At 46.8% G+C, this 26,517-nt stretch overlaps 9 protein-coding genes across 10 annotated transcripts; 3 read left to right on the forward strand and 6 right to left on the reverse strand.

Annotated features, from left to right (window-relative positions):
* Positions 1-136: 136 nt before the first annotated feature.
* On the forward strand, positions 137-3,583 carry LOC115771495 (DNA polymerase delta catalytic subunit). Its single transcript, XM_030717220.1, has 2 exons — positions 137-277; positions 335-3,583. Exons 1-2 carry the CDS (start codon positions 216-218, stop codon positions 3,549-3,551), a joined length of 3,279 nt encoding a protein of 1,092 aa, XP_030573080.1. The 5' UTR covers positions 137-215; the 3' UTR covers positions 3,552-3,583.
* A 24-nt stretch (positions 3,584-3,607) lies between these two features.
* On the reverse strand, positions 3,608-4,622 carry LOC115771501 (ADP-ribosylation factor-like protein 1). The gene is made up of 3 exons (XM_030717227.1): positions 4,525-4,622; positions 4,179-4,395; positions 3,608-4,069 (listed from the first exon to the last, which is right to left on the reverse strand). The coding sequence occupies exons 1-3, from the start codon at positions 4,526-4,528 to the stop codon at positions 3,748-3,750; spliced, it is 543 nt and encodes a 180-aa protein (XP_030573087.1). The 5' UTR covers positions 4,529-4,622; the 3' UTR covers positions 3,608-3,747.
* Positions 4,623-4,726: 104 nt separating this feature from the next.
* Positions 4,727-17,029, forward strand: LOC115771494 (ATP-dependent helicase brm). Of its 2 annotated transcripts, XM_030717218.1 has the most exons (7): positions 4,727-4,979; positions 5,254-5,585; positions 5,648-5,730; positions 11,916-13,229; positions 13,289-14,978; positions 15,043-15,834; positions 15,901-16,775. In XM_030717218.1, the coding sequence occupies exons 2-7, from the start codon at positions 5,309-5,311 to the stop codon at positions 16,773-16,775; spliced, it is 5,031 nt and encodes a 1,676-aa protein (XP_030573078.1). In that variant the 5' UTR covers positions 4,727-4,979; positions 5,254-5,308. The 2 variants fall into 2 exon arrangements, with proteins under 2 accessions (XP_030573078.1, XP_030573079.1); XM_030717219.1 differs by having other exon boundaries at positions 4,727-5,585; positions 15,901-17,029.
* On the reverse strand, positions 5,672-6,840 carry LOC115771499 (inositol monophosphatase ttx-7-like). The gene is made up of 4 exons (XM_030717225.1): positions 6,812-6,840; positions 6,252-6,740; positions 6,086-6,189; positions 5,672-6,026 (listed from the first exon to the last, which is right to left on the reverse strand). Exons 2-4 carry the CDS (start codon positions 6,726-6,728, stop codon positions 5,756-5,758), a joined length of 852 nt encoding a protein of 283 aa, XP_030573085.1. The 5' UTR covers positions 6,729-6,740; positions 6,812-6,840; the 3' UTR covers positions 5,672-5,755.
* LOC115771500 (inositol monophosphatase 1) lies at positions 6,968-8,045 on the reverse strand. Its single transcript, XM_030717226.1, has 2 exons — positions 7,385-8,045; positions 6,968-7,324 (listed from the first exon to the last, which is right to left on the reverse strand). Exons 1-2 carry the CDS (start codon positions 7,954-7,956, stop codon positions 7,048-7,050), a joined length of 849 nt encoding a protein of 282 aa, XP_030573086.1. The 5' UTR covers positions 7,957-8,045; the 3' UTR covers positions 6,968-7,047.
* LOC115771498 (inositol monophosphatase 2-like) lies at positions 8,591-9,784 on the reverse strand. The gene is made up of 3 exons (XM_030717223.1): positions 9,282-9,784; positions 8,977-9,080; positions 8,591-8,910 (listed from the first exon to the last, which is right to left on the reverse strand). Exons 1-3 carry the CDS (start codon positions 9,762-9,764, stop codon positions 8,640-8,642), a joined length of 858 nt encoding a protein of 285 aa, XP_030573083.1. The 5' UTR covers positions 9,765-9,784; the 3' UTR covers positions 8,591-8,639.
* LOC115771497 (inositol monophosphatase 1-like) lies at positions 10,435-11,579 on the reverse strand. The gene is made up of 2 exons (XM_030717222.1): positions 10,824-11,579; positions 10,435-10,763 (listed from the first exon to the last, which is right to left on the reverse strand). The coding sequence occupies exons 1-2, from the start codon at positions 11,495-11,497 to the stop codon at positions 10,484-10,486; spliced, it is 954 nt and encodes a 317-aa protein (XP_030573082.1). The 5' UTR covers positions 11,498-11,579; the 3' UTR covers positions 10,435-10,483.
* A 51-nt stretch (positions 17,030-17,080) lies between the features above and the next one.
* Positions 17,081-19,420, reverse strand: LOC115771496 (SPRY domain-containing SOCS box protein 3). The gene is made up of 3 exons (XM_030717221.1): positions 18,940-19,420; positions 18,106-18,667; positions 17,081-17,339 (listed from the first exon to the last, which is right to left on the reverse strand). The coding sequence occupies exons 1-3, from the start codon at positions 19,264-19,266 to the stop codon at positions 17,200-17,202; spliced, it is 1,029 nt and encodes a 342-aa protein (XP_030573081.1). The 5' UTR covers positions 19,267-19,420; the 3' UTR covers positions 17,081-17,199.
* A 141-nt stretch (positions 19,421-19,561) lies between these two features.
* Positions 19,562-26,517, forward strand: LOC115771399 (putative U5 small nuclear ribonucleoprotein 200 kDa helicase). The gene is made up of 7 exons (XM_030717089.1): positions 19,562-19,693; positions 19,784-20,479; positions 20,534-21,898; positions 21,958-25,336; positions 25,404-25,578; positions 25,636-25,918; positions 25,973-26,517. The coding sequence occupies exons 1-7, from the start codon at positions 19,649-19,651 to the stop codon at positions 26,456-26,458; spliced, it is 6,429 nt and encodes a 2,142-aa protein (XP_030572949.1). The 5' UTR covers positions 19,562-19,648; the 3' UTR covers positions 26,459-26,517.

A 26,517-nucleotide genomic window follows, 5' to 3' on the forward strand; every position in this document is an offset into this window, starting at 1 on the left:
TTTGCGAAAATTCAAAGGTTTTAAAATAAGACAATTATAAATCAGGCATACGAAATACTTCAAATACCATAAGCTGTAGAGCTGCCAACCTGTTTTAAGCAAACAGTTCCTGCCCGTTTTCCCGCGTACTTGTCGCGTTGTTTTTGCGGCAAATAATTTGCGAATTGTTTGTATTTTAGTTGTTATATTTGTTTATATTATACAAGAAGGCCAGCATGGATGCCAAACGGAAGTTTAATGGCAATGGCCCAGCAAATGGCCATTCTAAAAAGCCCAGGTAGAGTACTAACGATCATTAAAAATATTCCATTTAAATCTTGTGTGGAACGTGCAGAAAATACGACGAGGACGACGAAATGGGCGGTGGATTTGAAGCGGAACTGGCTACTTTTGAGGCAATTGATGAGCTTGACCAATCACAGCTGCTTGGTGAGGGGCCTGAGAATCAACAAACCAGCGAACGCTGGTCACGCGCGCCGCCTCCCCAGCTAGACCCCGCCACAGACTGTTTAATCTTTCAGCAACTGGATGTGGAGAACTATGTGGGGCAAGCTCAACCGGGCATGCCTGGCGCACAACTGGGTCCTGTGCCCGTGGTCCGCATGTTTGGTGTCACAATGGAGGGCAACTCCGTATGCTGTCATGTGCACGGTTACTGTCCGTATTTCTATATAACTGCACCACGCGACTTTGAGCAGCGCCACTGCTCGGATCTGCATGAGGCGCTGGACAAGAAGGTTATCGCCGACATGCGTGGCAACAAAGATAATGTACAAGAGGCAGTGCTAGCCGTGGAGCTGGTGCAGCGACTCAATATACACGGCTACCAGGGTGATGATAAGCAGACGTATATTAAGATTACGGTTACTATGCCACGTTTTGTGGCCGCCGCTTCGAGGCTGCTCAAGAAGGAGGTCATAATGAGCAACTTTGACTTCCAGGACTGTCGGGCCTTTGAGAATAACATCGACTTTGATATCCGCTTCATGGTGGATACGCATGTGGTCGGCTGCAATTGGATTGAATTGCCGCCGGGTGTTTGGCGTCTACGTGGACGCAACTCCAAGCTGGCGACCGAATCGCGTTGTCAAATAGAAGTAGATGTCGCCTATGACCAATTTATATCGCATGAGCCTGAAGGCGAATGGTCCAAAGTGGCGCCCTTGCGTATACTTAGCTTTGACATTGAGTGCGCCGGACGTAAAGGCATCTTTCCGGAAGCCAAAATGGATCCGGTTATACAAATTGCCAATATGGTCATAAGACAGGGCGAATCGGAACCTTTCATTCGGAATGTTTTCACTTTAAAACAATGTGCGCCCATCATAGGCAGCCAGGTGCTGAGCTATGACCAGGAGACGCAGCTCCTGGACAAGTGGTCGGCCTTTGTGCGCGAAGTGGATCCCGACATACTAACTGGTTACAACATTAACAATTTCGACATACCCTACCTACTAAATCGTGCTGCCCATTTGAAGGTGAAAAACTTTGAATACTTGGGACGCATTAAGAATATACGTTCGGTTATCAAGGAGCAGATGCTGCAGTCCAAACAAATGGGCAGACGCGAGAATCAATATGTTAACTTCGAGGGACGTGTGCCGTTTGATTTGTTTCTCGTGCTGCTGCGTGATTACAAATTGCGCTCGTACACACTCAACGCTGTGAGCTATCATTTCTTGCAGGAGCAGAAAGAGGATGTGCATCATAGCATCATTACGGATCTACAAAATGGAGATGAACAGACCCGACGTCGTCTGGCCATGTACTGTTTAAAGGATGCGTATTTGCCGCTACGTTTGCTCGGCAAGCTGATGGCCATTGTTAATTACATGGAAATGGCGCGTGTGACGGGTGTGCCGCTTGAATCGCTGCTCACAAGGGGCCAGCAAATCAAAGTGCTGAGTCAACTGCTGCGGAAGGCCAAGACAAAGGGTTTTATAATGCCATCCTACACCTCGAGTGGCTCCGATGAACAGTACGAGGGTGCCACGGTCATAGAGCCGAAAAGGGGATACTATGCGGATCCCATAAGCACACTCGATTTTGCCTCGCTATATCCGAGCATAATGATGGCGCACAATCTGTGTTACACCACATTGCTGCTGCCTGGCACTAAGGATAAGATGGGTCTGACCGATGACCAAGTGGAGCGCACGCCTGCCAATAATGTCTTTGTGAAGGCGGAATTGCGTCGCGGCCTATTGCCCGAAATTCTCGAGTCACTCTTGGCGGCACGAAAGCGTGCCAAAAATGATCTAAAAGTGGAAACAGATCCCTTTAAGCGTCAGGTACTGGATGGCCGGCAGCTGGCATTGAAAATCTCGGCAAATTCTGTGTATGGCTTCACAGGTGCCCAGGTGGGCAAATTGCCATGCTTGGAAATCTCGGGCAGCGTCACCGCCTATGGACGCACCATGATTGAATTGACCAAAAACGAGGTTGAATCACACTATACACGCGCCAATGGCTATGAGAATGATGCAGTTGTTATTTATGGCGATACAGATTCGGTTATGGTTAACTTTGGCGTGAAGACACTGGAGCGCAGCATGGAGCTGGGCAGAGAGGCGGCCGACTTGGTTAGCTCCAAATTTGTGCGACCCATCAAGTTGGAATTCGAAAAGGTCTACTATCCATACCTGCTGATTAACAAGAAGCGCTATGCGGGCTTGTACTTTACCAAGCCCGACAAGTATGATAAAATGGATTGCAAGGGCATTGAGACAGTGCGTCGCGATAATTCGCCACTGGTGGCCAATCTAATGAATGCGTGCCTGCAAAAGCTGCTGATCGAACGCGATCCGGATGGCGCTGTTGATTATGCTAAACAAGTAATCGCTGATCTGTTATGCAATCGCATAGACATATCCCAGCTGGTTATTACCAAAGAGCTGGCCAAAACAGATTATGCCGCCAAGCAGGCGCATGTGGAGCTGGCGGCCAAGATGAAGAAGCGCGATGCTGGCACAGCTCCCAAACTGGGCGATCGTGTGCCCTATGTCATTTGTGCAGCAGCCAAGAATACACCGGCTTATCAAAAGGCAGAGGATCCGCTGTATGTGCTGGAGAACAGTGTGCCCATCGATGCTAATTATTATTTGGAGCAGCAGCTGTCCAAGCCACTGCTGCGCATCTTCGAGCCCATACTGGGCGATAAAGCGGAATCAGTGCTGCTTAAGGGCGAGCATACGCGTACGCGTACCGTGGTCACATCCAAGGTGGGCGGGCTGGCGGGCTTTATGACCAAAAAGACTTCCTGTCTCGGCTGCAAATCGCTTATGCCCAAAGGCTATGAGCAGGCCTCGCTATGCCCACACTGTGAGCCAAAGATGAGCGAGCTTTATCAAAAGGAGCTGGCTTCCAAGCGGGGCTTGGAGGAAACCTTTGCGCGCCTATGGACAGAATGCCAGCGTTGTCAGGGCTCGCTGCATGAGGAGGTAATCTGCTGTAATCGTGATTGTCCCATTTTCTATATGCGACAAAAGGTGCGCCTAGAACTGGACACACAGCAAAAGCGTGTGCTACGCTTTGGACTGCCTGAATGGTAGCTGTTCCATATACACATATTTGCATACATTATAAACCTATAATTTAATAATTATATTACTAGAAGTTATTACAAAGTTGTGTGTGTGTATGTGTTTGGATATTTGCGCAAGCGTTATAGATCTTCCAACTATCTCTGGGTGACACTTTGGACAATTTTACAAGGGGGCAGGCTCATCTAGGGTTCTCGGGGCGTGACTATTTTCGGGTTTGCAGCGTATTTGATAACCAGTCCATGGCCTGATCCAGGCCCTCGCCTTTGGTGGCCGATGTTTTAAATATTTGAAATGTGCGATTTTTTAGATTTTCCAAACCTAACGCATGATGTACCTCGGCCACGGTCATGCAACCCTCCATGTCCTGTTTATTGGCAAGCACAACGAGTATCGCGCCGGCGAGCTCCTCCTCGCGCAGCATGTACAACAGTTCATCCTTCGAAATGCCAATGCGGTCACGGTCCGCCGAATCAACCACATAGATAATGGCGTCTGTATTGCTGTAATAGCAACGCCAGTAAGGTCTAGAAAAAAAAATGTTTTTAAATATTTTTCCAGAAAGATGTTATCTATTTTAGTCTATTGATTGATTGTAAGGACGCGAGCACATAGTAAATGTTCAGCATCTCTCACCTAATACTTGTCTGCCCGCCCAGATCCCAGACTTGGAACTTAAGGTTCTTGTATGTGACCTGCTCCACGTTGAAGCCAATTGTGGGTATCGTTGTAACCACCTCGCCGACCTGCAGCCTGTACAGTATTGTTGTTTTGCCGGCGCCGTCCAGGCCCAGAATTAAGATGCGCATCTCTCTGGATCCGAGCAGACCACGAAAATAGCTGAGCACCCCACCTGCAGTAAAAATAAAAAAAAATGAAATCAGAAAATTGATAGGTGGTGACTTTTATGACAGGCGCCAGACACGATAAACGAGAACCATGCAAAGATTGGACCGTGCTACTACTGGGGTGCCTTACCTACCCATGATTAAAGCTCGATTGCAGCGTACTAATTGCCTCTAAATGCTTAAGTATTATTTAAAACTAACTATTTTATTATGCCCTTTAAACGAATTCTGCTCTTGTTTTCACCAAATGACAAAAATTCTGCCATTCACAGGTGACGTAAACATGACGTGTCATAGCGTGCGTTCAGCAGGCCGCAAATATTTTTATTCAATATAATTAACTTATTAAAATTATGCAACATTGTTATTAAAATAATGGAATAGCGCGGTCTATGACAAACTATGTTTCTTTATAACAAAATTTTTGCAATGAGTTATGTTAAGCTGAACGTAGCCAATTTTTGCCGGTGCATAGGGTTGCCACAGTTTTGAATTTGTTATACAGAGACGTCCGCCATTGTCGCGTCTATCGCCCAATAAAAAGTGTGAAAATCGGGGGACCTAAAACGTATTCAAATTGTGCAAATAGGTAAAATTTCGGTCTAAATTTTGTGCAATATAGTGTCTGATAATATCACTGATATGTGTGTCGTGTAAAACAAGCGCAGCGACGGCTTTTTACATGAGTTTTAAGGCATGTGCAAATAAAGTGTGTGTGCGGTGAGGAGGAGACCAACAAAGCCAAATAACGATTACATATACAGTTTATATACATTTAAATGGACTTTGCGCAAAACTTAGAGCAATGAAATGCTGAAAACTAAGCAAAAATACTGTATTTTTATGTTTGCACAACTTTTTAGCTAACATTTATAGGGGCTGTCCATTGCAAAACGAACTCATATAAAACGCAGCGAAATGGCCTCGCCCTCGCCGGCGAATAGTCCGATGCCGCCACCGCAGGCACCCAGCCCTATGGCGCCACCCTCTCAAAGCCCTGCGCCCTCGCCACATAGTCCCTATCCGCACCAGCCACCCCAAGGGCCGCCGCAGGGACCACCGCCTGGTGCACCGCACATGCAAGGACCACCCCCTCCGGGCCATCCAGCTGGACCATACGGCCATCCCATGCAACATGGACCGCCCGGGCAGGGTCCACCAGGCCATCATATGCCACCGCATCATCAGGGCATGAGTATGCGCATAACTCGATAGTTTTTAATAAACACATTTAATATCAAATTATCTTATTTACAGCGCCGCATATGGGCATGCAAATGCCACCAGCTGGACCGAATATGTCGCCGATTGGCTATCAAACGCACGGCATGCCGCCCAATGTAAGTGCAGTAATTGGCTTATAAACTAAGTGAATGTGTAGGCCTTAATTTGAGCTGATTGCTCGATCAGTTGTATGATCTCCTGGGCAAGCGGCTCTGTGCCGGCGGCCACAAGGTTTGGCTTCATTAAATTAAACACGCTGCCATTTGTATTATGTACCACCCCGCCGGCTTCGCGCACCAGCAGCACTCCGGCAGCTACATCCCAGGGCTTTAGATAGTCCACGTGATAAGCATCCAGAGTGCCCTTTGCTACATACGCCAGGGATAAGGCAGCACTTGCTAAGCATCGCGTGCTGTCCATGCATTTGTATGTTTTAGTTCGTGAACCATTGCTCATTTTATCATGGCTTACCCAGCAGCTACAGAACCCAGTTTATAAGCACGTTTAAGGCATCTATCACGCAATGGAGCCACATTAACGAGCGTTATTTCGTGTCCTACCACCGCGCTGGACATCTGAAATATCACAATTCGTTAATTAACCCCTGTGTTTATGTGTCCATGTGGTATATAATAACCGTAGCCGCACTGGATACTTTAATGGGTTCACCATTTAGAAAGGCTCCGTGTCCCCTCCACGTCGAGTACAATTCATTTGCCGCTGGGTTGTAGATAATGCCCACCGCAAGCTGCTTATCAATCGCCAAAGCAACCGAAATACCACAATGCGGAAGCCTGTGTATGTAATTTGTGGTGCCATCGATGGGATCAATGATCCATGTAGGTGCATCTGTCAGCTCCGGCAGCTGCTTCGTATCAGCTAACGCTTCCTCACCTATGAAATGTGATTCAGGGAATGCTTTCAGTAGACCCTCGGTTAGCTTTTCTTCAATTTGACGGTCGTAGACGGTGACAAGGTCAAAAAAGGCCGCTTTCACCATAACCTCTTTGTTTGTTTTATTGTAGCCCTCCCTAAATATGGGACCACATTTGATAACTAAGTCCAGAGCAACATCGTAGTACTCCTTGATCTTTGAGTCGCTTATATGGGCCATATCTATAGACTTCTTGAAAGCCAAAATAGATATATATACGTATTAATTTGTACATATTTGGCTGATCGTAAAGTGAGACTTACAAAAAGGCTTGCGGTCCGTTCAACAACAAAGCGAAATGTTAATTTATCTACTATTTTGATTACAAAGTTTCCAGAGCTTTTTATTCAAAGCTCTGCCCATCAAAGAGATAACAATTAAAGCCCAAATTGAGCTTTTGTATGCATACTCTTAAATTATTTTAATTGCTGAGCTTTATTTGTTTTTTCTTTTTGTCCCCTATATATTTGTTAATTACGTTTTTTTTTTTTATAACATTCTAAACTTCTCCGCCCCCCACGGAACGCTCTTGGTCCGCCTTGCGGAGCAGGTTTTCAATTTCTTTGCGCAACTCTTCGGTCCCAGCGCAAATTAAATCCGGTTTCATTATGTCGAAAGGTCCGCCAAAAGGATGTGTCACCACTCCTCCAGCCTCACGCACCAGTAATGAGCCAGCGGCACAGTCCCAAGGGTACATGTCCTCAATATAAAATGCATCCAAATTGCCGGCGGCCACCATGCATAGTTCATCCACCACACAGGAGTAGGCTAGCATGCTGGTCACAGAATAACAACAAGATTAAAGCATTTCAAGATGGCAATATTAGCTAACTTACCGCCTAGCATGCAACCCCACATGATAGATGCGTTTGATATGCTTGTTCGCCACTTTGTGAACGTGCAGTAAAGACACCTCATAGGCCACATTGGCATCCCTCAGACGCTCACAATTGCTGACATGAATGGGTTTACCATTGCAGAAGGCGCCTTGCCCCAACTTAGCTGTGTAGAGCTTGCCCTGGGCTGGATTATTCATAACGCCCAGCACGATTTGCTTATTGATGGAGAGACCTATCGAAACCGATACGTGGGGTATCTGTTTAATGAAGTTGGAGGTGCCATCGATGGGATCTATGATCCAGGTGGGCGCATCTGTCAGCTCCTTAGACACGTTGTTGTTCTTGGCCGTCTCCTCCTCACCAATAAACTTATGCTGCGGATATTTGGCCAATATTTCGCCCATAAGATACTCCTCGATTTTGTTGTCATAGTCGGTGACCACATCATAAAATGCACCCTTAATATCCACATTCTTCTCTTTCAGCTCGTAGCCCTCGAGCAGAATTTCGCCCGCCCTTATGGCTAGCGGGTAGATAAAGTTATACAACTCCTCAATTTCCGTTAACATCTTTCAGCTGTATGCAAATGACAATTGATCTATGCAATCCGCGCGGTCGTTGTTAGCGTCTTGGTTCCAGCTGCCGACTGATCGGCGAGCGAAGCTCCGACAATTTCAACAATCTCTCGCATTTGTTTACATTGAGCTTTGATTGCTGCACTGAACTGAAGATGAACTGAAAATTGAAATCAGTTGCTTGCTGCCTGCTCCAGCTTTATCTCGTTTAGTTTGACGACTACAAATAGAAGTTTCGTTATCTTTAACAGACATGTGTCTATTGCATAGGGTAGTCAGCAAATTGCGAGAAAGAAAACCGGTTTCAATTGACAACTGAAAAGTCATCCTCCTATGATGCAATTTTTATTGTCTCTATCTAGAACGCGAGATATTTTTTAAGTTCCATTATCTTAAATATTTTATATTATATTTATCCATTAGGATAAATATTTATTATCTTCCAAGTAAAACTTGAAATGTTTTCTTAACTTGAGCAGATTCCATATATGTATATTATTCAGACAGGCTTTTTGTTATATTTTTGGTTTCATTTTGCAATTTTTATATACTTAAAATCTTTGTCAACTGGAGTAGAGCCCATATATTGCCCATATATTAAGACCCAAGCTTTTTGTTATATTTTATTAGCAGCATAAAGTTTTGATTGCATTTTAGAATTTTTATATATTTACAATTTACTTAAATGTATATTCCGTAATTTGATCGGCTTCTTTAATGAGACTCATCACATTCTTGGCCAGTTCATCTGTGCTGCCGCACACAAGATCCGGTTTCATGACATTAAATTTACCGCCTTTGGTATGATAAATGGTGCCACCCGCCTCCGTTAGTATTACGGCTCCGGCTGCAATATCCCACGGCTTCAGGTCTTCAACATGATAGGTATCGCACTGTCCAGTCGCCACATAGCACAAGGCCAGCGCGCCGCTGCCAAAGCTGCGAGTACTGTAAAAAACAATGGGAGTGCTTTTTCTACTCTCTCGCACAATTTAAGCTCAATGTTGAACTCACGCGGTGGCATTTGAGCCCAACTTGTAAAGGCGTTTTACATTCTTGTCTCTCACGGCGGCGGCATGTATCAGCGAGATTTCGTAGGCAACCACAGCTTGCTTGATCTGAAAAAAAGCTTCCTAAATGAGAGAGCGACACAAAGAAAAAAAAACAACTGAGAGAATCGAAAACTTTTGTTTATGATTCGCGGGTGCAAGCAAACAGTTAACGAAGTTGGACTATTCATACTTATACTGCGGTCTCTTTATCATCATGATTGTTGTGTTTTTTCGGCAATTATATAATTATAACCAACCAAAACTTACCGTAGTCACTTTAGAGGTGTGTATGCGCTGTCCATTCAAGTAGGCGCCGTGACCTTTCCACGCCGAGAACAGCTCATTTGCCGGCGGATTGTATATAATGCCGACGACCAGTTCTTTGTTGATGGTCAAACCGACCGAAATGCAACAATGTGGTATGCGATGTACAAAATTTGTGGTGCCATCAATGGGATCAATGATCCAGGTGGGCGCATCTGTTAATACGGCTTGCCGTTCTGAAGCTGCCGATTCCTCCTCGCCAATGATTAGGGATTCGGGAAAGGCTGCCTGCAGACCCGCCGTGAGGGCATCCTCGATCTGTTTGTCATAAACGGTGACCAAGTCATAAAAGTCTGCCTTAACCGTAAAATCCGCTTTGGGCTTCCTATAACCCTCCATCAGCATAGGACCACATTTCTGCACCAAATCCAGAGCAACCTCGTAATACTCCTTCAGCTTCGCCTCACTAATTGTGCTGTTGCTCATGATTCTTGTTTTGGACTTGACAAACTGACGCTAACCAATGAATTTTAATATCTAATTTGAGTTGCGGCCATACAGCTTTAAAAAGCTTTGTCAAAGCTCTAGCATGCAAAAAACTTTGAACTTTGAAGAGTAGAGTCGTGCGAAAGGGGTATTGTTGCTTTATGATTAAGTCTGATCCAATTCGGGATGATAGTCAAGAATAAATGATAAGGCTTATCTTTGACTTAATTACCATGTCTACATCTCCTTAAAGCTATAAAGCTGTTGTAACATTGATAAGATACGCGCAATGTAAATTTGTGTCACTTGATAAGAAATATTATTAATACAAAGCAGAAAGCTATTTATAAAATAATTGCACAAAATGTTACATGCAGAGTCTCTAAACTCAGTACGAATTTTAAATATTTTATTTAAAAAAAAATATTTTTAAATATGTTAAATTAAAGTAAATTACTTTGAGTTGGCTGATTTAACTTGAAGTTAAATTGCGTTAGGTGCTGCCACTTCTTAAAATACTGATAGTAAGGCAACTCCACGCGTATGCCTTGCGAGGTGGCATCATTAAATTTCATTTAAAATTTTCAAACAGCGCAGGAAAAACTGCACAGTTTGGATGTTCACTGTAGCTAATTTAATAGACATACTTATTTTTCTCGTATATACGAAACTTGTTTATTGTCCACACCAAAAAAAAAAAGAACAGTTTTAATGTATATTTAAGTATCTTCTTCGCCTCCCACAGACTTGGCTTGATCTGCCTTGCGTATAAGAGTTTCAATTTGCTTTCGTAATGCCTCGGTTCCGGCGCATATCAAGTCGGGCTTCATAATGTCGAAGGCGCCACCATAAGGATGCGTAACAACGCCGCCAGCCTCACGTATAAGCAGATAGCCAGCGGCACAGTCCCAGGGGTACATGTCCTCAATGTGAAAGGCATCCAAGTTGCCAGCGGCGACCATGCAAAGCGAATCCACCACAGCGGAATAGCCAAGCAAGCTAAGCAAAGGAATATTAAACAGAGTTTGATTTCCATGTGAATCATTTAATTGTACTCACCGTCTCGCCTGAGAGCCCACATAGTATATGCGTTTGATGTGCTTTTTTCTAATCGTTGGCTCGTGCAGCAGACACACCTCATAGGCCACATTGGCATCGTTCAGACGCTCACAATTGCTGACATGAATGGGTTTACCATTGCAGAAGGCGCCTTGGCCCAACTTGGCTGTGTAGAGCTTGCCCTGGGCTGGATTGTTCACGACGCCCAGCACGATTTGCTTATTGATGGAGAGACCTATCGAAACCGATACGTGGGGTATCTGTTTAATGAAATTGGAGGTGCCATCGATGGGATCTATGATCCAGGTGGGCGCATCTGTCAGCTCCTTGGTTATGTTGTTGTTCTTGTGCGTATCCTCCTCGCCAATAAATTTATGCTCTGGATAGCTTGCCAGTATGCTGGTCATGAGAAACTCCTCAATCTCATTATCGTATTCGGTGACTACGTTGTGGAATTCGTTGCGCTTCAATGCCACAGATTTTCCAGAATTCTGATAGCCTTCGAGTAGTATTTCACCTGCTTTTACAGCTAGCGGGTAGATGAACTTGTAAAGCTCCTCAATTTCCATTGTGCTTGTCATTGTATCTTTCGAGTCTAAAGATTCTGGCAGCGTTGGCACCTGCCTTCGAGAAATGAATTCGCACTGAGCTGTCGAACTGGAATTTTCACTCATCGTGACTGAGATTTTTTCAAAGTTTTGTGAGATACAAAAAGCTTTTTCTTTAATTGTTTTGTAAATTAAAACCAGACATGCTATCTTTGCGGAGTCGACGCTTCTATACTCTTGCAAAAGGGTTAATACTGAGAACAATTTGTTTGTTTTTTAGATTTGTAGAAACCGTCTTTGATAAATTTTTAAATGCTCATAAGAAACCTCTGAAAAATTTTCTATAAATAAAGTTAATTAAATATTAATAATATTATGAAGCTATCTAATAATTGATATAAGTTCAAGGAAGTGTTTGTGAAAATGGATTAGCGACCCTTAAAAAATAACTCTGGGGCAGGGATGTTATATTGGATTAATTCATCAGTTATCTACTTGACAAATGTTTGGAGTCTCTTGTTATCTGAAATCTATATTTATGCAGGGTCCGCCACAGCCTGGTCAAGGCCCGCCTGGTGGTCCACCTGGCGGTCCGCCCGAGCGTTCCGGCCAAGAGAATCTGCATGCCTTGCAACGGGCCATTGATTCAATGGAGGAGAAGGGACTGCAGGAGGATCCACGCTACTCACAACTGCTGGCAATGCGCGCCACCTCCAAGCACCAGCATCTCAATGGCAATCAGGTTAATCTGCTGCGCACACAGATCACTGCCTACCGCATGCTGGCACGCAACAAACCCATTTCCATGCAGATGCAGCAGGCGTTGCAGGCGGCACAGCAGCAGCAACAGCAACAACCGCCGCCGCCCATCGGACCGCCGGGTATGCCGGGTGGACCGCCGCCGGGTGTGCCGCATGGGGGTCAGCAGCCTATGCAGCCCCAACAGCCGCCCTCGACAGGCACCCCGCCCCAGTGTTCTACACCACCAGCTAGTCCATACGGCCCACCAGTGCCTGGACAGAAAATGCAGCCAGCGCCGCCTCCGCATATGCAAGGGCAACCGTTGCAGCCCCAGCCGCCGCTGATCGGTGGCGCTCCTCCGCCGCCGCAGCAGCAACAACAGATGCAGCAGCAACAGCAGCAGCAGCAACAGCAGCAACAACAAATGCAGCAGCAGCAGCAACAACAACAGCAACAGCAACCTCTGCAGCCCCCACCAGACCAGTTGCAGCATCAGCAGCACAATGGTGGTAAGCCGCTGGCCATGGGTGTAGCTGGGGGCCCGCCGTTGATACCAGCTTCACCTATGCAGGTGCAGGGCGTGCGTCCTGCGGCGCCAGGTCTGCCTGGTAATCAAGTTGCGCCACCGGGTCCGCCGAGACCAGGCGCACCGCCCGGACAGCAACAGCCAATGGCCAAACCAAACCGCGTAACCACCGTGGCCAAGCCTGTGGGTCTCGATCCTATAACGTTGCTGCAGGAACGCGAGAATCGCATTGCCGCACGCATATCTCTTCGCATGCAGGAGCTACAAAGGCTGCCGGCCACAATGTCTGAGGATCTGCGCCTTCAGGCGGCTATTGAGTTGCGTGCTCTGCGCGTTCTGAACTTTCAACGTCAGCTGCGCATGGAAATTGTACAATGCACACGCCGCGACACAACGTTGGAGACTGCCATCAATATGAAGTTCTACAAGCGTACCAAGCGTCAAGGGCTGCGCGAGGCTCGCGCCACTGAGAAGCTCGAGAAACAGCAGAAACTCGAGGCGGAACGAAAACGCAGACAGAAGCATCTCGAGTTCTTGTCTGCAGTGCTGCAGCATGGCAAGGATCTGCGTGAATATCATCGCAATAACAAGGTGGGTACAAATAGTCCAGAAGTTTTTCCAAACACTAAATCTCAATTCCCACTGTGCAGGCTCAGCTGGCGCGGATGAACAAGTCCGTCATGAACTACCATGCGAATGCGGAACGTGAACAGAAGAAGGAACAGGAGCGCATCGAGAAAGAGCGTATGCGTCGCTTGATGGCCGAGGATGAGGAGGGCTACCGCAAGCTGATCGATCAGAAGAAGGACAAGCGCTTGGCATTCCTGCTGTCGCAGACAGACGAGTACATAAGCAATCTCACACAGATGGTCAAGCAGCACAAGGACGACCAGATGAAGAAAAAGGAGGAGGAGGGCAAACGTCTGCAGCAGTACAAAAAGGAGCTGCTCATGACCGGCGAATACGTCAACATTGATGAGAGCAGCATTGCCGCCGATATGCGTGTCCATGTGGTGGAGCAATGCAGCGGCAAGAAGCTAACTGGTGATGATGCACCGATGCTTAAGCATTTACATCGCTGGCTGAACATGCATCCCGGTTGGGATTGGATAGACGATGACGATGACGAGAACGACGGTTCGCCAGAGAAGAAAGCGAAACCAAAGCTTGAGGAACAGCCACAGTTGGAGCGTAATTCTAGCGCAGAGGGATCTGAAGACACAACAGACAAATCGGCGCAATCAGGTGATCCAGAAGCCAACGATTTGATTAACCAAGTCAAGGTCGAGGATGATGAATATCGTACTGAGGAGCAAACATACTACAGCATTGCGCACACCGTGCATGAGAAGGTCACAGAGCAGGCCGCTATTATGGTCAATGGCCAGCTAAAAGAGTATCAGTTGAAGGGTCTCGAATGGCTCGTCTCGCTGTATAACAACAATTTGAATGGCATTCTGGCCGACGAGATGGGTCTCGGCAAGACCATTCAGACCATTTCACTGGTCACCTATCTAATGGATCGCAAGAAGGTGATGGGTCCGTATTTAATCATTGTACCACTTTCCACACTCCCCAATTGGGTGCTGGAGTTTGAGAAATGGGCGCCCTCCGTTGGCGTTGTCAGCTACAAGGGCAGTCCCCAGGGTCGCCGTCTGCTCCAGAATCAAATGCGTGCCACCAAATTCAATGTGCTGCTCACCACTTACGAGTATGTGATCAAGGACAAGGCGGTGCTGGCCAAGATACAATGGAAGTACATGATCATAGACGAGGGTCATCGCATGAAGAATCATCATTGTAAATTGACGCAGGTGCTCAATACACATTACATAGCTCCTTATCGACTGCTACTCACGGGCACACCGCTGCAGAATAAGCTGCCCGAACTTTGGGCGCTGCTCAACTTTTTGCTACCTTCCATTTTCAAATCTTGCTCCACCTTTGAGCAGTGGTTCAATGCGCCGTTTGCCACCACCGGCGAGAAGGTTGAACTGAATGAGGAGGAAACCATTTTGATTATTCGCCGCTTACACAAGGTGCTGCGTCCGTTCCTGTTGCGCCGTCTCAAAAAGGAGGTCGAACACCAGCTACCCGACAAGGTCGAGTACATTATCAAGTGCGACATGTCCGCACTGCAGCGCGTTCTCTATAAGCACATGCAGAGCAAGGGTGTCCTGCTAACCGATGGCTCCGAGAAGGGCAAGCACGGCAAAGGTGGCGCCAAGGCTCTCATGAACACCATCGTTCAGCTGCGCAAGCTGTGCAATCATCCGTTCATGTTCCAGCACATCGAGGAGAAGTACTGCGATCATACTGGAGGACATGGCGTAGTCTCAGGTGATTATTTAACAATTATTAGTATGCAGTTCGGTTTTCGAAATTAACATGATTGTTTTTGCAGGGCCCGATCTTTATCGAGTGTCAGGTAAATTTGAGCTGTTGGATCGCATTTTGCCCAAACTGAAGGCGACAAATCATCGTGTGCTGCTCTTCTGTCAGATGACCCAGTGCATGACCATTATCGAGGATTATCTTAGTTGGCGTCAGTTTGGTTACCTGCGCCTGGATGGCACCACCAAGGCCGAGGATCGTGGCGAACTGCTGCGTAAATTTAATGCCAAGGGCTCAGACTATTTTGTCTTCTTGCTTTCCACACGCGCCGGTGGTCTCGGTTTGAATTTGCAGACAGCCGACACAGTGGTCATCTTTGATTCTGACTGGAATCCGCATCAGGATCTGCAAGCGCAGGATCGGGCTCATCGTATCGGTCAGCGTAATGAGGTGCGTGTATTGCGTCTAATGACGGTCAACTCGGTGGAGGAGCGTATTTTGGCCGCGGCCCGATACAAGCTGAACATGGACGAGAAAGTCATCCAGGCGGGCATGTTCGATCAGAAATCCACGGGCAGCGAACGTCAGCAATTTCTGCAAACTATTTTGCATCAGGACGACAACGAGGAGGAGGAAGAGAACGAAGTGCCCGATGATGAGATGATTAACATGATGATAGCGCGCAGTGAGGAAGAAATTGAAATCTTCAAGAGAATGGATATTGAACGCAAGAAAGAGGATGAGGATATTCATCCGGGCCGAGACCGTCTAATTGATGAGTCCGAGCTGCCCGACTGGCTAACGAAGGACGATGACGAGGTGGAGCGTTTCCACTACCAATATGATGAAGATACCATATTGGGTAAGTTAATTTTGTTTTGTATATATGTCGAGAACCACAATCTAATTATTTCGCTTGAACTTTCAGGTCGGGGATCACGACAGCGCAAGGAGGTTGACTACACGGACAGTCTGACCGAAAAGGAGTGGCTCAAGGCCATCGATGATGGTGCCGAGTTTGACGAAGAGGAGGAGGAGGATAACGACTCCAAGCGCAAGCGTCGCAAACGCAAGAACCGCAAAGATGAGTCGGATGACGATTCACTCATATTGAAGCGCAGACGCCGCCAGAATTTGGACAAACGCTCCAAAAAGCAAATGCACAAGATCATGAGCGCTGTCATCAAGCACACTCAGGATGGTCGCACGCTCTCAGAGCCATTTATGAAGCTTCCCTCGCGCCAGCGGTTGCCCGATTATTATGATATTATCAAGCGGCCGGTGGACATTAAGAAAATACTGCAGCGCATCGAGGATTGCAAATACGCGGATCTCAATGAGCTCGAAAAGGACTTTATGCAGCTCTGTCAGAATGCGCAAATCTACAATGAGGAGGCATCACTCATTTATCTAGATTCCATGGCGCTGCAAAAAGTGTTTGTAAGCGCTAGGCAAAGGATAACAGCCGCTGCGGATGCGGCTGCTATGGCCGCTGGCGACAACACGAGCGATGCTCACGGCAATGGCGGTGGCGGCGGTTCCGACAACTCGGACAATGATGACGATGAGGGCGATGATAACTCGGATGATGAGGAAATAGCCACCACCTCGGCGGCGGCAGTTAAAATGAAGCTAAAACTCAATAAATCACTGGCCAGTGCACCAGCCACGCCCACACAATCCTCAACAGCTGCCTCGGTGGCTAGCAGTGGCGCAGCGACCACATCCAAGAAGCAAACGCGTCGCAAGCGCGCCCAAAAGAAATACACCATATCGGATGATGATGACGATGATATGGACTAGCTGCCACTGGGCGTCATCTTCAAACGATCCGCTTTGGATGCGTCCGACAGCGCCGAATGCAACTAATATTTAGTTTACTTTAAGTTCTTTTAGCCACCCGAATTCCGTTCGCAATACCCAATCCCGTTCTTAGCACTACCCCGAGATCCCAAGCTGCATCGCAATAATGAAACTTTATACAATTTTTCGCACATAAAAAATACAATGATATATTCATATATATTAAAAGAAAATACTTTTTAAATAAATCTACAGTCTGTCTTAAATCAACCAGACTGTCTTTTATAGAAAAGAAAAACAAATCAGAGTGTCGAATACTCTAGAACTAACATAAAGAATATATGTTTGGGCTTTATGCCTATTTAGAGTACATTGTATTTTAATAAATGCAAAAAAAAATCTATTAGAACTAAGCTATGGCCACCTACAACAGATAGTGAAAATATTCATCACAGAATTCGTGTATGGATGAGGCATATTCCTCATCACCGCTCTCACTACGCCGCACCGGAATTTTGTGCGCATTTGCATATAGATCCTCATCGATGTTGACATCATCGGTTTCTGCAAAATGAAATATGTATATTTAATAGATTGTCAATTGGCACAGAGAGAACAAGGTCTCGTAACTGAAGTATATTATATAAAGCTGGAGATAAAGCCAGGGTGTTGAGGGGTTACATAGACATGACTACAGAATAAACATTAATTATTTGTAATTTGAAAAAAGAAATGACATAAATGCATAGAATGATTTCAATCACATATTTAAGAAATCGTCGTAATACATTTAAGGGTCTAAGTTATCCAGGCGACACATACAAAACAAATAACAACATTATCTCCCTCCTATGCGATTCTCACCCGTATTACGAGTAAGTACGTATCCTCTTAAGTTAAATATAAGATTAAATGTTAATGAAATTCAGACCTGGGTTATCTCCTATATATGTATAAACAATTTAACTTTCATAAGTTAGGGGTTAGTTTAAGTAAATGAAATCCAATAATATTATCTCTATCATTATCTCGAGCAAAACCAAATAGAATTACAGTAGATAAAGGCACTTTATTTACTTCTTAAATATTTGTTGCAAATTGAGCAAACATTAAACACGATAGTGAGTGTGCTCTTAGGCATGATTACAAATTGATCGAGAATAATACAAGAGAAGTGTATATGATTATTTCATAGCAATTGCGTTTATTGATTTATGCTCGAGAAATGCATAACCATGTTAAAGTGCCTCACACAAGCAGAGTAATAATGTAGCAAATGTTTTTATAAGTTCATATTTTGACATCTTGTATAATTTGTCGCTTAACTTACCTCTATATTTTTGCTTTCTGCCCAGACGTAGTTTGGAGCTGGGCAGCACCGCCTCATCCCCAAGGTCCAGCTCGGGGTCAATTGAACACCTGGAATAACGCACGGGTGGAGCCAGAAACCAATACGATTGCATTATGTTATTCAAGCCGGGCATTTGACGCAGCTCATCGAGTATTTGCGGCTGCTTGGAGAGCGCTTCAAATGCTCTCAGCTGCAGTGTAGCCGGCTGTGATGTGGAGTTAATCAGCCGTATGACAGACTTGGCAGCTGTGGAGCAGACCATGGGATAGATTTTGACATGCGGATCTGTTGGTATATTTGTGTAGGCAACACCCAGTGAGCGGCGATTCAAATAGAACTCCAAGTGTCCACGCGTGCGGTCCAAATAGATGCCCACCAAGCAGCCCTGGGAAAACTTCTGGCCGTAGGGCAACTGGTCACCACAATGCTGAATTTTACCATTGTATGAATAGCCCCAAGATTGAGCATTGGTACCCAATGCAGAGACAAAGTGGAATTTAAATTGTTCCAGATTAACGCGGTCAGTGCCTATGCCAAACATCTAGAAAAGATTACGAGACAGAGAAAGAAATTGTAAATAACTGGGACTATTATGTTTGCATTGACCTTTTAGTAAGCGCGCGGCTCGAGAGGGGTACATGATTTGCTTATCAGCTCAGCCATTCGGTTTCTGGCCACCAATGTTGAGATTTCCTCATGCCAAAACAGACAGACAGTGACAAGTGTGTCCCTGTTGTCTTATCTTTACAATGCAGCTTATCTCGCTTACTATTTAAATCCCTTATGATGCAGTTGCCGTGCTCTAGAACTTACCACATCTGTACCTGCCAGCGCTGTAATGACGCGCATCTCCCAGAAGTGCACTTTGTCCTGCTGCAGTGGCTGCTCGCCACGCACAATGGCCGTGCCTTGACTGTATGTGGGATGGAATATGATGTCTCTGCCTATGATTTGTGCATCGGACTCTTCCACTTGGTGCCATTGCCACTGCAGACCATTAGCACTGTCCTCACCACAGCGGCACTTTACCAAGTCGGGTATATGTCCTTTGTGGTTGGCTACATCGATGCAGCTGGGGAAACGGCAATCACAGAATCCAGGGCAGCGTAGATCCTGATCTGTGCTTGGAAGCGGCAGCATTCTGATATGCGTTTATATAGTTGATTTGTTTGGCCTGGTTACGCTCTACTCGCTGACGAGGTCGCAATACAACTGATTATCGATTTGCTGCTCAATATATTGCAGTTACAACGGAGCGCTGTTTGTTTTGTTTACTTTTACTTTAGAGTAACTACAGTGTGACCAGAGCTAAGAAAAACTAGTGCTGAAAAATGAAACACTGTCAAGGTGTACATCGATATAAAAATATCGATGCCAAGCGTTGCTAATAGTATCGACTCAAATGCAACGCTACCTTGTAGCCAGCCAATAAAGAGTGAAAATGCCGAATATTTGTACCGCATAAAAAATTGCAAAAATAAGTTAATTCAGCACACAAAAGCTTACGGAAAAGTAAACAAATATGGCGGATGCCGCAGCACGTCAATTGCAGTATGAGTATAAGGCGGTAAGTGTTTCATAAGAGTTAAGAAAAAACTGCTGATACATGTGGTAAACGTTTGCCAAAAATTGTTAATATATTTTTTTTTCTTGGCAGAACTCGAATCTTGTACTGCAAGCTGATGTACGTCTCATCGAGCGTCCGCGCCGCGATGAAGCCACCGGCGAGGTGTGTTCATTGGTAGGCAAATTGGATGGCACCCGTATGGGGGACCGCTATCAACGCACAAAGCCGGAGAAAACAGAAGAACGCAAGGTGAAGCGGCAAAAACGTGACGAGGCACAGTACGATTTTGAGCGCATGAAAGGCGCTACACTGCTTTCGGAGGGAATTGATGAAATGGTAGGCATTGTGTATCGCCCCAAAACGCAGGAAACCCGTCAAACATACGAGGTGCTGCTTAGTTTCATACAAGAGGCGCTGGGTGATCAACCGCGCGATATATTATGCGGCGCGGCCGATGAAATTCTGGCTGTGCTCAAGAATGATCGGCTCAAAGATCGGGAGCGCAAACGCGACGTTGACAGTTTGCTGGGCGAAGTAACAGACGAACGATTTGCACTGCTCGTCAATCTGGGCAAGAAGATCACAGACTTTGGCAGCGATGCAGTGAGTGCGCTTACAGCAGCAACCAACAACGAGGAGCAAATTGACGATGCCTACGGCATTAATGTGCAATTCGAGGAGTCCGAAGAGGAGAGCGACAATGACATGTACGGTGAGATACGCGATGATGATGCTCAGGACGAGGGCGAGGAGGCGCGCATCGATCATACGCTGCATGCCGAAAACGTAAGTAATATCACACCCATGCAAATCACGTATTATACTTATCTTAATTCACAGCTTGCCAGCGAAGAGGCTGCTAGCAATGTAAAAAAGGATCGTTCGCTTCATCCACTGGACATTGATGCCTACTGGCTGCAGCGCTGTCTGAGCAAATACTATAAGGATGCTATGGTCTCGCAGAGCAAGGCAGCAGATGTCCTCAAGATATTAAAAGATGCCGCCGACGAACGCGATTGCGAGAATCAGTTGGTGCTGCTGTTGGGTTATGATTGCTTTGATTTCATTAAGCAACTGAAGTTGAATCGCCAAATGATACTCTATTGTACCATGTTGGCGTCCGCCCAAACGGACAGCGAGCGGCAACGTATACGTGAAAAGATGCGTAGCAATATAGCGCTGGCCAAGATACTGCGTCAACTGGACACAGGCAAGGCAGATGAGCAGGAAGAGGCGGATGCACGGGCCAGCAAGCGTGGCAAGGGCGATGCCGATGATGGCGGTGCGGCGGCTGCTGGTCAAGTAGCCGGTGTGCGTCAACTGCTGGAACTGGATGAGCTGGCCTTTACCCAGGGTTCGCATTTTATGGCCAACAAGCGTTGCCAGCTGCCCGATGGCAGTTATCGTAAGCAGCGTAAGGGCTACGAAGAGGTGCACGTACCCGCTTTAAAGCAGGTGCCCTTCGATGCGAATGAGGAACTTCAGCCTATTGACAAGCTGCCCAAGTATGTGCAACCCGTCTTCGATGGTTTCAAGACCTTAAATCGCATTCAGAGCCGTCTCTACAAAGCCGCCTTGGACAGCGATGAGAATATGCTGCTATGTGCGCCCACTGGTGCTGGTAAAACAAATGTAGCCCTGCTCACAATGATGAGAGAGATTGGCAAGCACATCAACGAGGATGGCACCATCAATGCCCAAGATTTCAAGATCATATATGTGGCACCCATGAAGTCTTTGGTGCAGGAAATGGTTGGAAACTTCGGGCGTCGCCTGGCCTGCTACAATCTTACCGTCTCTGAGCTGACGGGCGATCACCAGTTGACGCGTGAGCAAATCGCTGCGACTCAGGTGATTGTCTGCACGCCAGAGAAGTGGGATATTATAACACGTAAGGGTGGTGAACGCACATTTGTTAGTCTGGTGCGTCTGGTCATTATTGATGAGATTCATTTGCTGCACGATGAGCGTGGACCAGTTCTGGAGGCGCTGGTGGCACGTACCATACGTAACATTGAGACCACACAGGAGGATGTACGTCTGGTGGGCTTGTCTGCCACGCTGCCAAACTACCAAGACGTGGCCACATTTCTACGCGTCAAACCCGACAAGGGCCTCTTCTACTTTGACAATAGCTATCGTCCAGTGGCACTGGAACAACAGTACATTGGTGTCACGGAGAAGAAGGCATTGAAACGTTTCCAGGTAAGTCTTCATCTAAGTACTTCTTTTCTGAAAATTATTTAATATTATTTCCTATGCAGGTGATGAACGAGATTGTGTATGAGAAAACAATGGAGCATGCTGGTCGTAATCAGGTGCTGGTATTTGTGCACTCGCGCAAGGAGACGGGCAAAACGGCGCGCGCAGTTCGGGACATGTGCCTGGAGCAGGACACGTTGGGCAGCTTTCTGCGCGAAGGCTCAGCCAGCATGGAAGTGTTGCGGACCGAAGCCGAGCAAGTGAAGAATACGGAGCTTAAGGAGCTGTTGCCCTATGGCTTTGCCATACATCATGCTGGCATGACGCGCGTGGATCGTACGCTGGTGGAAGATCTGTTTGCTGATCGGCACATTCAGGTGCTGGTTTCGACTGCCACCTTGGCTTGGGGTGTTAATTTGCCGGCGCACACTGTAATCATCAAGGGCACACAGGTCTACAATCCGGAGAAGGGTCGCTGGGTCGAGTTGAGCGCTTTGGATGTGCTGCAGATGTTGGGACGCGCAGGACGTCCTCAATACGACACTAAGGGCGAGGGCATACTCATTACGAATCACAGTGAGCTGCAGTTTTACCTGTCGCTGTTAAATCAGCAGCTGCCCATCGAATCGCAGTTTGTTTCCAAGCTGCCGGACATGTTGAATGCTGAAATTGTTCTGGGCACCGTTCAGCATCTGCAGGATGCGGTCAACTGGCTGGGCTATACTTACCTGTACATACGCATGCTACGCAATCCCACGTTATATGGCGTTTCGCATGATGCGATCAAAGCGGATCCGCTGCTGGAGCAGCATCGCGCAGATTTACTGCATACCGCAGCCTGTTGCCTGGAGCGCAGTGGTCTGATCAAATACGAACGCAAGACGGGTCACTTCCAGGTTACCGATCTTGGACGCATTGCATCCCATTATTATCTTACGCACGAGACAATGTTGACATACAATCAGCTGCTGAAGCAAACTCTTAGCGAAATTGAACTATTTCGCGTGTTCTCATTGTCGTCGGAGTTTCGACATATCTCTGTGCGCGAGGAGGAGAAACTAGAACTGCAGAAGCTTATGGAGCGCGTGCCCATACCCATCAAGGAGTCGATTGAGGAGCATAGCGCCAAGGTGAATGTGCTGCTGCAAGCCTACATTTCGCAGCTGAAGCTGGAGGGCTTCGCTTTGATGTCCGACATGGTCTTCATCACACAATCCGCTGCGCGTCTGATGCGTGCTATATTTGAGATTGTCCTGACCCGCGGCTGGGCGCAGCTGGCGGATAAAACGCTGACGCTTTGCAAGATGATTGATCGTCGCATGTGGCAATCGATGACACCGTTGCGGCAGTTCAAGAAAATGCCCGATGAAATAGCCAAGAAGCTCGAGAAGAAACACTTTCCCTGGTCGCGTCTGTACGATCTGGAGCCTCATGAGTTGGGTGAACTAATACGTGTACCCAAGCTGGGCAAAACCATACATAAGTTCGTGCATCAGTTCCCCAAACTGGAGTTATCCACGCACATTCAGCCCATTACGCGAGCAACGCTGCGTGTGGAGCTCACAATTACGCCCGATTTTCAATGGGATGAAAAGGTGCACGGTCAGTCGGAGGGTTTCTGGATTTTGATTGAGGATGTCGACTCGGAGCTTATACTGCATCATGAATTCTTTTTGCTTAAGCAGAAGTACGCCCAGGATGAGCATCAGTTGAAATTCTTTGTGCCCGTTTTTGAGCCTCTGCCGCCGCAATACTTTCTGCGAATTGTCTCCGATCGCTGGATAGGCGCTGAGACACAGCTGCCCGTATCCTTTAGGCATCTTATTTTGCCCGAAAAAAATATGCCACCCACGGAGCTGCTGGACTTACAACCGCTACCCATCAGCGCTCTGCGTCAGCCCAAATTCGAGGCATTCTATTCGCAACGTTTCCCGCAATTCAATCCCATACAGACGCAGGTCTTCAATGCGGTCTACAACAGCGATGAGAATGTATTTGTGGGCGCACCCACGGGCTCTGGCAAAATGACCATTGCCGAGTTTGCCATAATGCGTTTGTTTAGCCAAAGCAGCGATGGGCGTTGCGTCTATCTTGTATCCCAAGAGGCGCTTGCCGATTTAGTCTTTGCCGACTGGCATACCAAGTTTGGCGGCCTGGATATCAAGGTGGTCAAATTGACTGGTGAAACGGGCACGGATCTTAAGCTAATAGCCAAGGGACAACTGGTAATAACCACAGCGGATAAATGGGATGTGCTGTCGCGTCGCTGGAAGCAGCGCAAGAATGTGCAACAGATCAATTTGTTTATCGTCGACGAACTGCAGCTGGTGGGCGGTGAGGAGGGACCTGTTATGGAGATTGTCTGCTCCCGCATGCGTTACATCAGTTCACAAATCGAGAAGCAGATACGCATTGTAGCACTATCCGCATCTCTGACAGATGCACGTGACGTGGCCCAGTGGCTGGGCTGCAATCCAAATGCCACATTCAACTTTCATCCAAGCGTACGGCCCATACCACTGGAGCTGCACATACAGGGCTTCAATGTTACCCACAATGCCACACGCATTGCGACCATGTCCAAGCCCGTCTATAATGCGATACTCAAGTATAGCTCTCACAAGCCCGTAATTGTGTTTGTTTCGTCGCGTAAGCAGGCGCGTCTCACAGCTATTGATATACTGACGTACGCTGCCTCGGATTTGCAGCCGAATCGCTTCTTCCATGCCGAAGAGGATGACATACAGCCCTTCCTCGAACGCATGTCGGACAAGACTCTTAAAGAGACTCTCGCCCAAGGCGTTGCCTATCTGCACGAGGGCTTGTCTGCGTCGGATCACCGTCTAGTCGAGCAGCTGTTCGATTCGGGCGCAGTGCAGGTGGCTGTTGTCTCTCGCGACTTGTGCTGGGGCATGAGCATCTCGTCGCACCTCGTTATCATCATGGACACACAATTCTACAACGGCAAAAATCATTCGTATGAGGATTATCCCATTACGGATGTGCTGCAAATGATTGGACGCGCCAACAGGCCCAATGAGGATGCGGATGCCAAGTGTGTGTTAATGTGTCAGAGCTCCAAGAAGGATTTCTTCAAGAAATTCATCAACGAGCCGCTGCCAATCGAAAGTCATTTGGATCATCGCATGCACGATCATTTCAATGCTGAGGTGGTCACCAAAACCATTGAGAATAAACAGGATGCAGTCGATTATTTAACGTGGACATTCCTCTATCGGAGATTAACCCAGAATCCCAACTACTACAATCTGCAGGGCGTAACGCATCGACATTTGTCTGATCATCTGTCGGAGCTCGTAGAGAATACGCTCAGCGATCTGGAGCAGTCCAAGTGCATTAGCGTTGAGGATGACATGGACACGCTGCCCTTGAATTTGGGCATGATTGCCGCCTACTACTACATCAACTATACGACTATTGGTAAGTCTCAGACTGGAGTGGTATTTCACATTGAAAACCAAATCTAATCTATCTATATTCCCTGCAGAGCTCTTCAGTTTGTCGTTGAACAGCAAAACCAAAGTGCGCGGTCTTTTGGAGATCATTTCATCAGCAGCAGAGTATGAGGATGTTGTGGTGAGGCATCACGAGGAGCAGGTTCTGCGCACACTCTCCCAGCGCTTGCCCAATAAACTAACTGGGCCTAATGAAACAGCACCCAAGTAAATATGTCAGCTAATTTTCAAATTTAAATGTTTTAATGAACTTTCGATTTTCAGATTCAATGATCCTCACATTAAAACTAACTTGTTGCTTCAGGCGCATTTGTCACGTCTGCAGCTAGGACCAGAACTTCAGGGCGATACTGAACAGATACTCAGCAAAGCTATACGCCTGATACAGGCCTGCGTGGATGTGCTGAGCTCTAATGGCTGGCTATCTCCTGCTGTCGCTGCCATGGAACTGGCACAGATGGTTACTCAGGCCATGTGGAGCAAGGATTCGTACTTGCGGCAGTTGCCACATTTCAATGCAGACATCATAAAGCGCTGCATGGAAAAGGTAGTAAGAACGTACTTAAATACGAGCTTGTGTATAAATTGTACTTTTCTGCAGAAAATTGAAACTGTTTTCGATATAATGGAGCTCGAGGATGAGGATCGCATTCGCCTGCTACAGCTGTCCGATGTGCAAATGGCCGATGTGGCTCGTTTCTGCAATCGTTATCCAAACATTGAACTCAACTACGAGGTGGTTGACAAGGATCGCATCAATTCTGGATCCACCGTGAATGTAGTAGTGCAGCTAGAGCGCGAGGATGAGGTCACCGGCCCGGTTATAGCGCCATTCTTCCCGCAGAAACGTGAGGAGGGCTGGTGGGTGGTCATTGGTGATCCCAAAACCAATTCACTGCTCTCCATTAAGCGACTTACGCTGCAGCAAAAGGCTAAAGTCAAGCTTGACTTTGTGGCGCCCAGCCCAGGCAAGCATGATTATACGTTGTACTATATGAGCGATTCCTATTTGGGCTGCGATCAGGAATATTCATTCTCCATTGAAGTGGGCGATTTTCAATCGGAAAGCGAAAGCGAATCCGACTAAGCCCAACACCAATCACACTAACGAACCAATAAAACTAAAACACAAACATTTTATCAAAA

This window comes from Drosophila novamexicana, unplaced genomic scaffold, assembly GCF_003285875.2.
Source record: "Drosophila novamexicana strain 15010-1031.04,08,12 unplaced genomic scaffold, DnovRS2.1 tig00000072-arrow-arrow-pilon, whole genome shotgun sequence".
Classification (NCBI taxonomy): Eukaryota; Metazoa; Arthropoda; class Insecta; order Diptera; family Drosophilidae; genus Drosophila; species Drosophila novamexicana.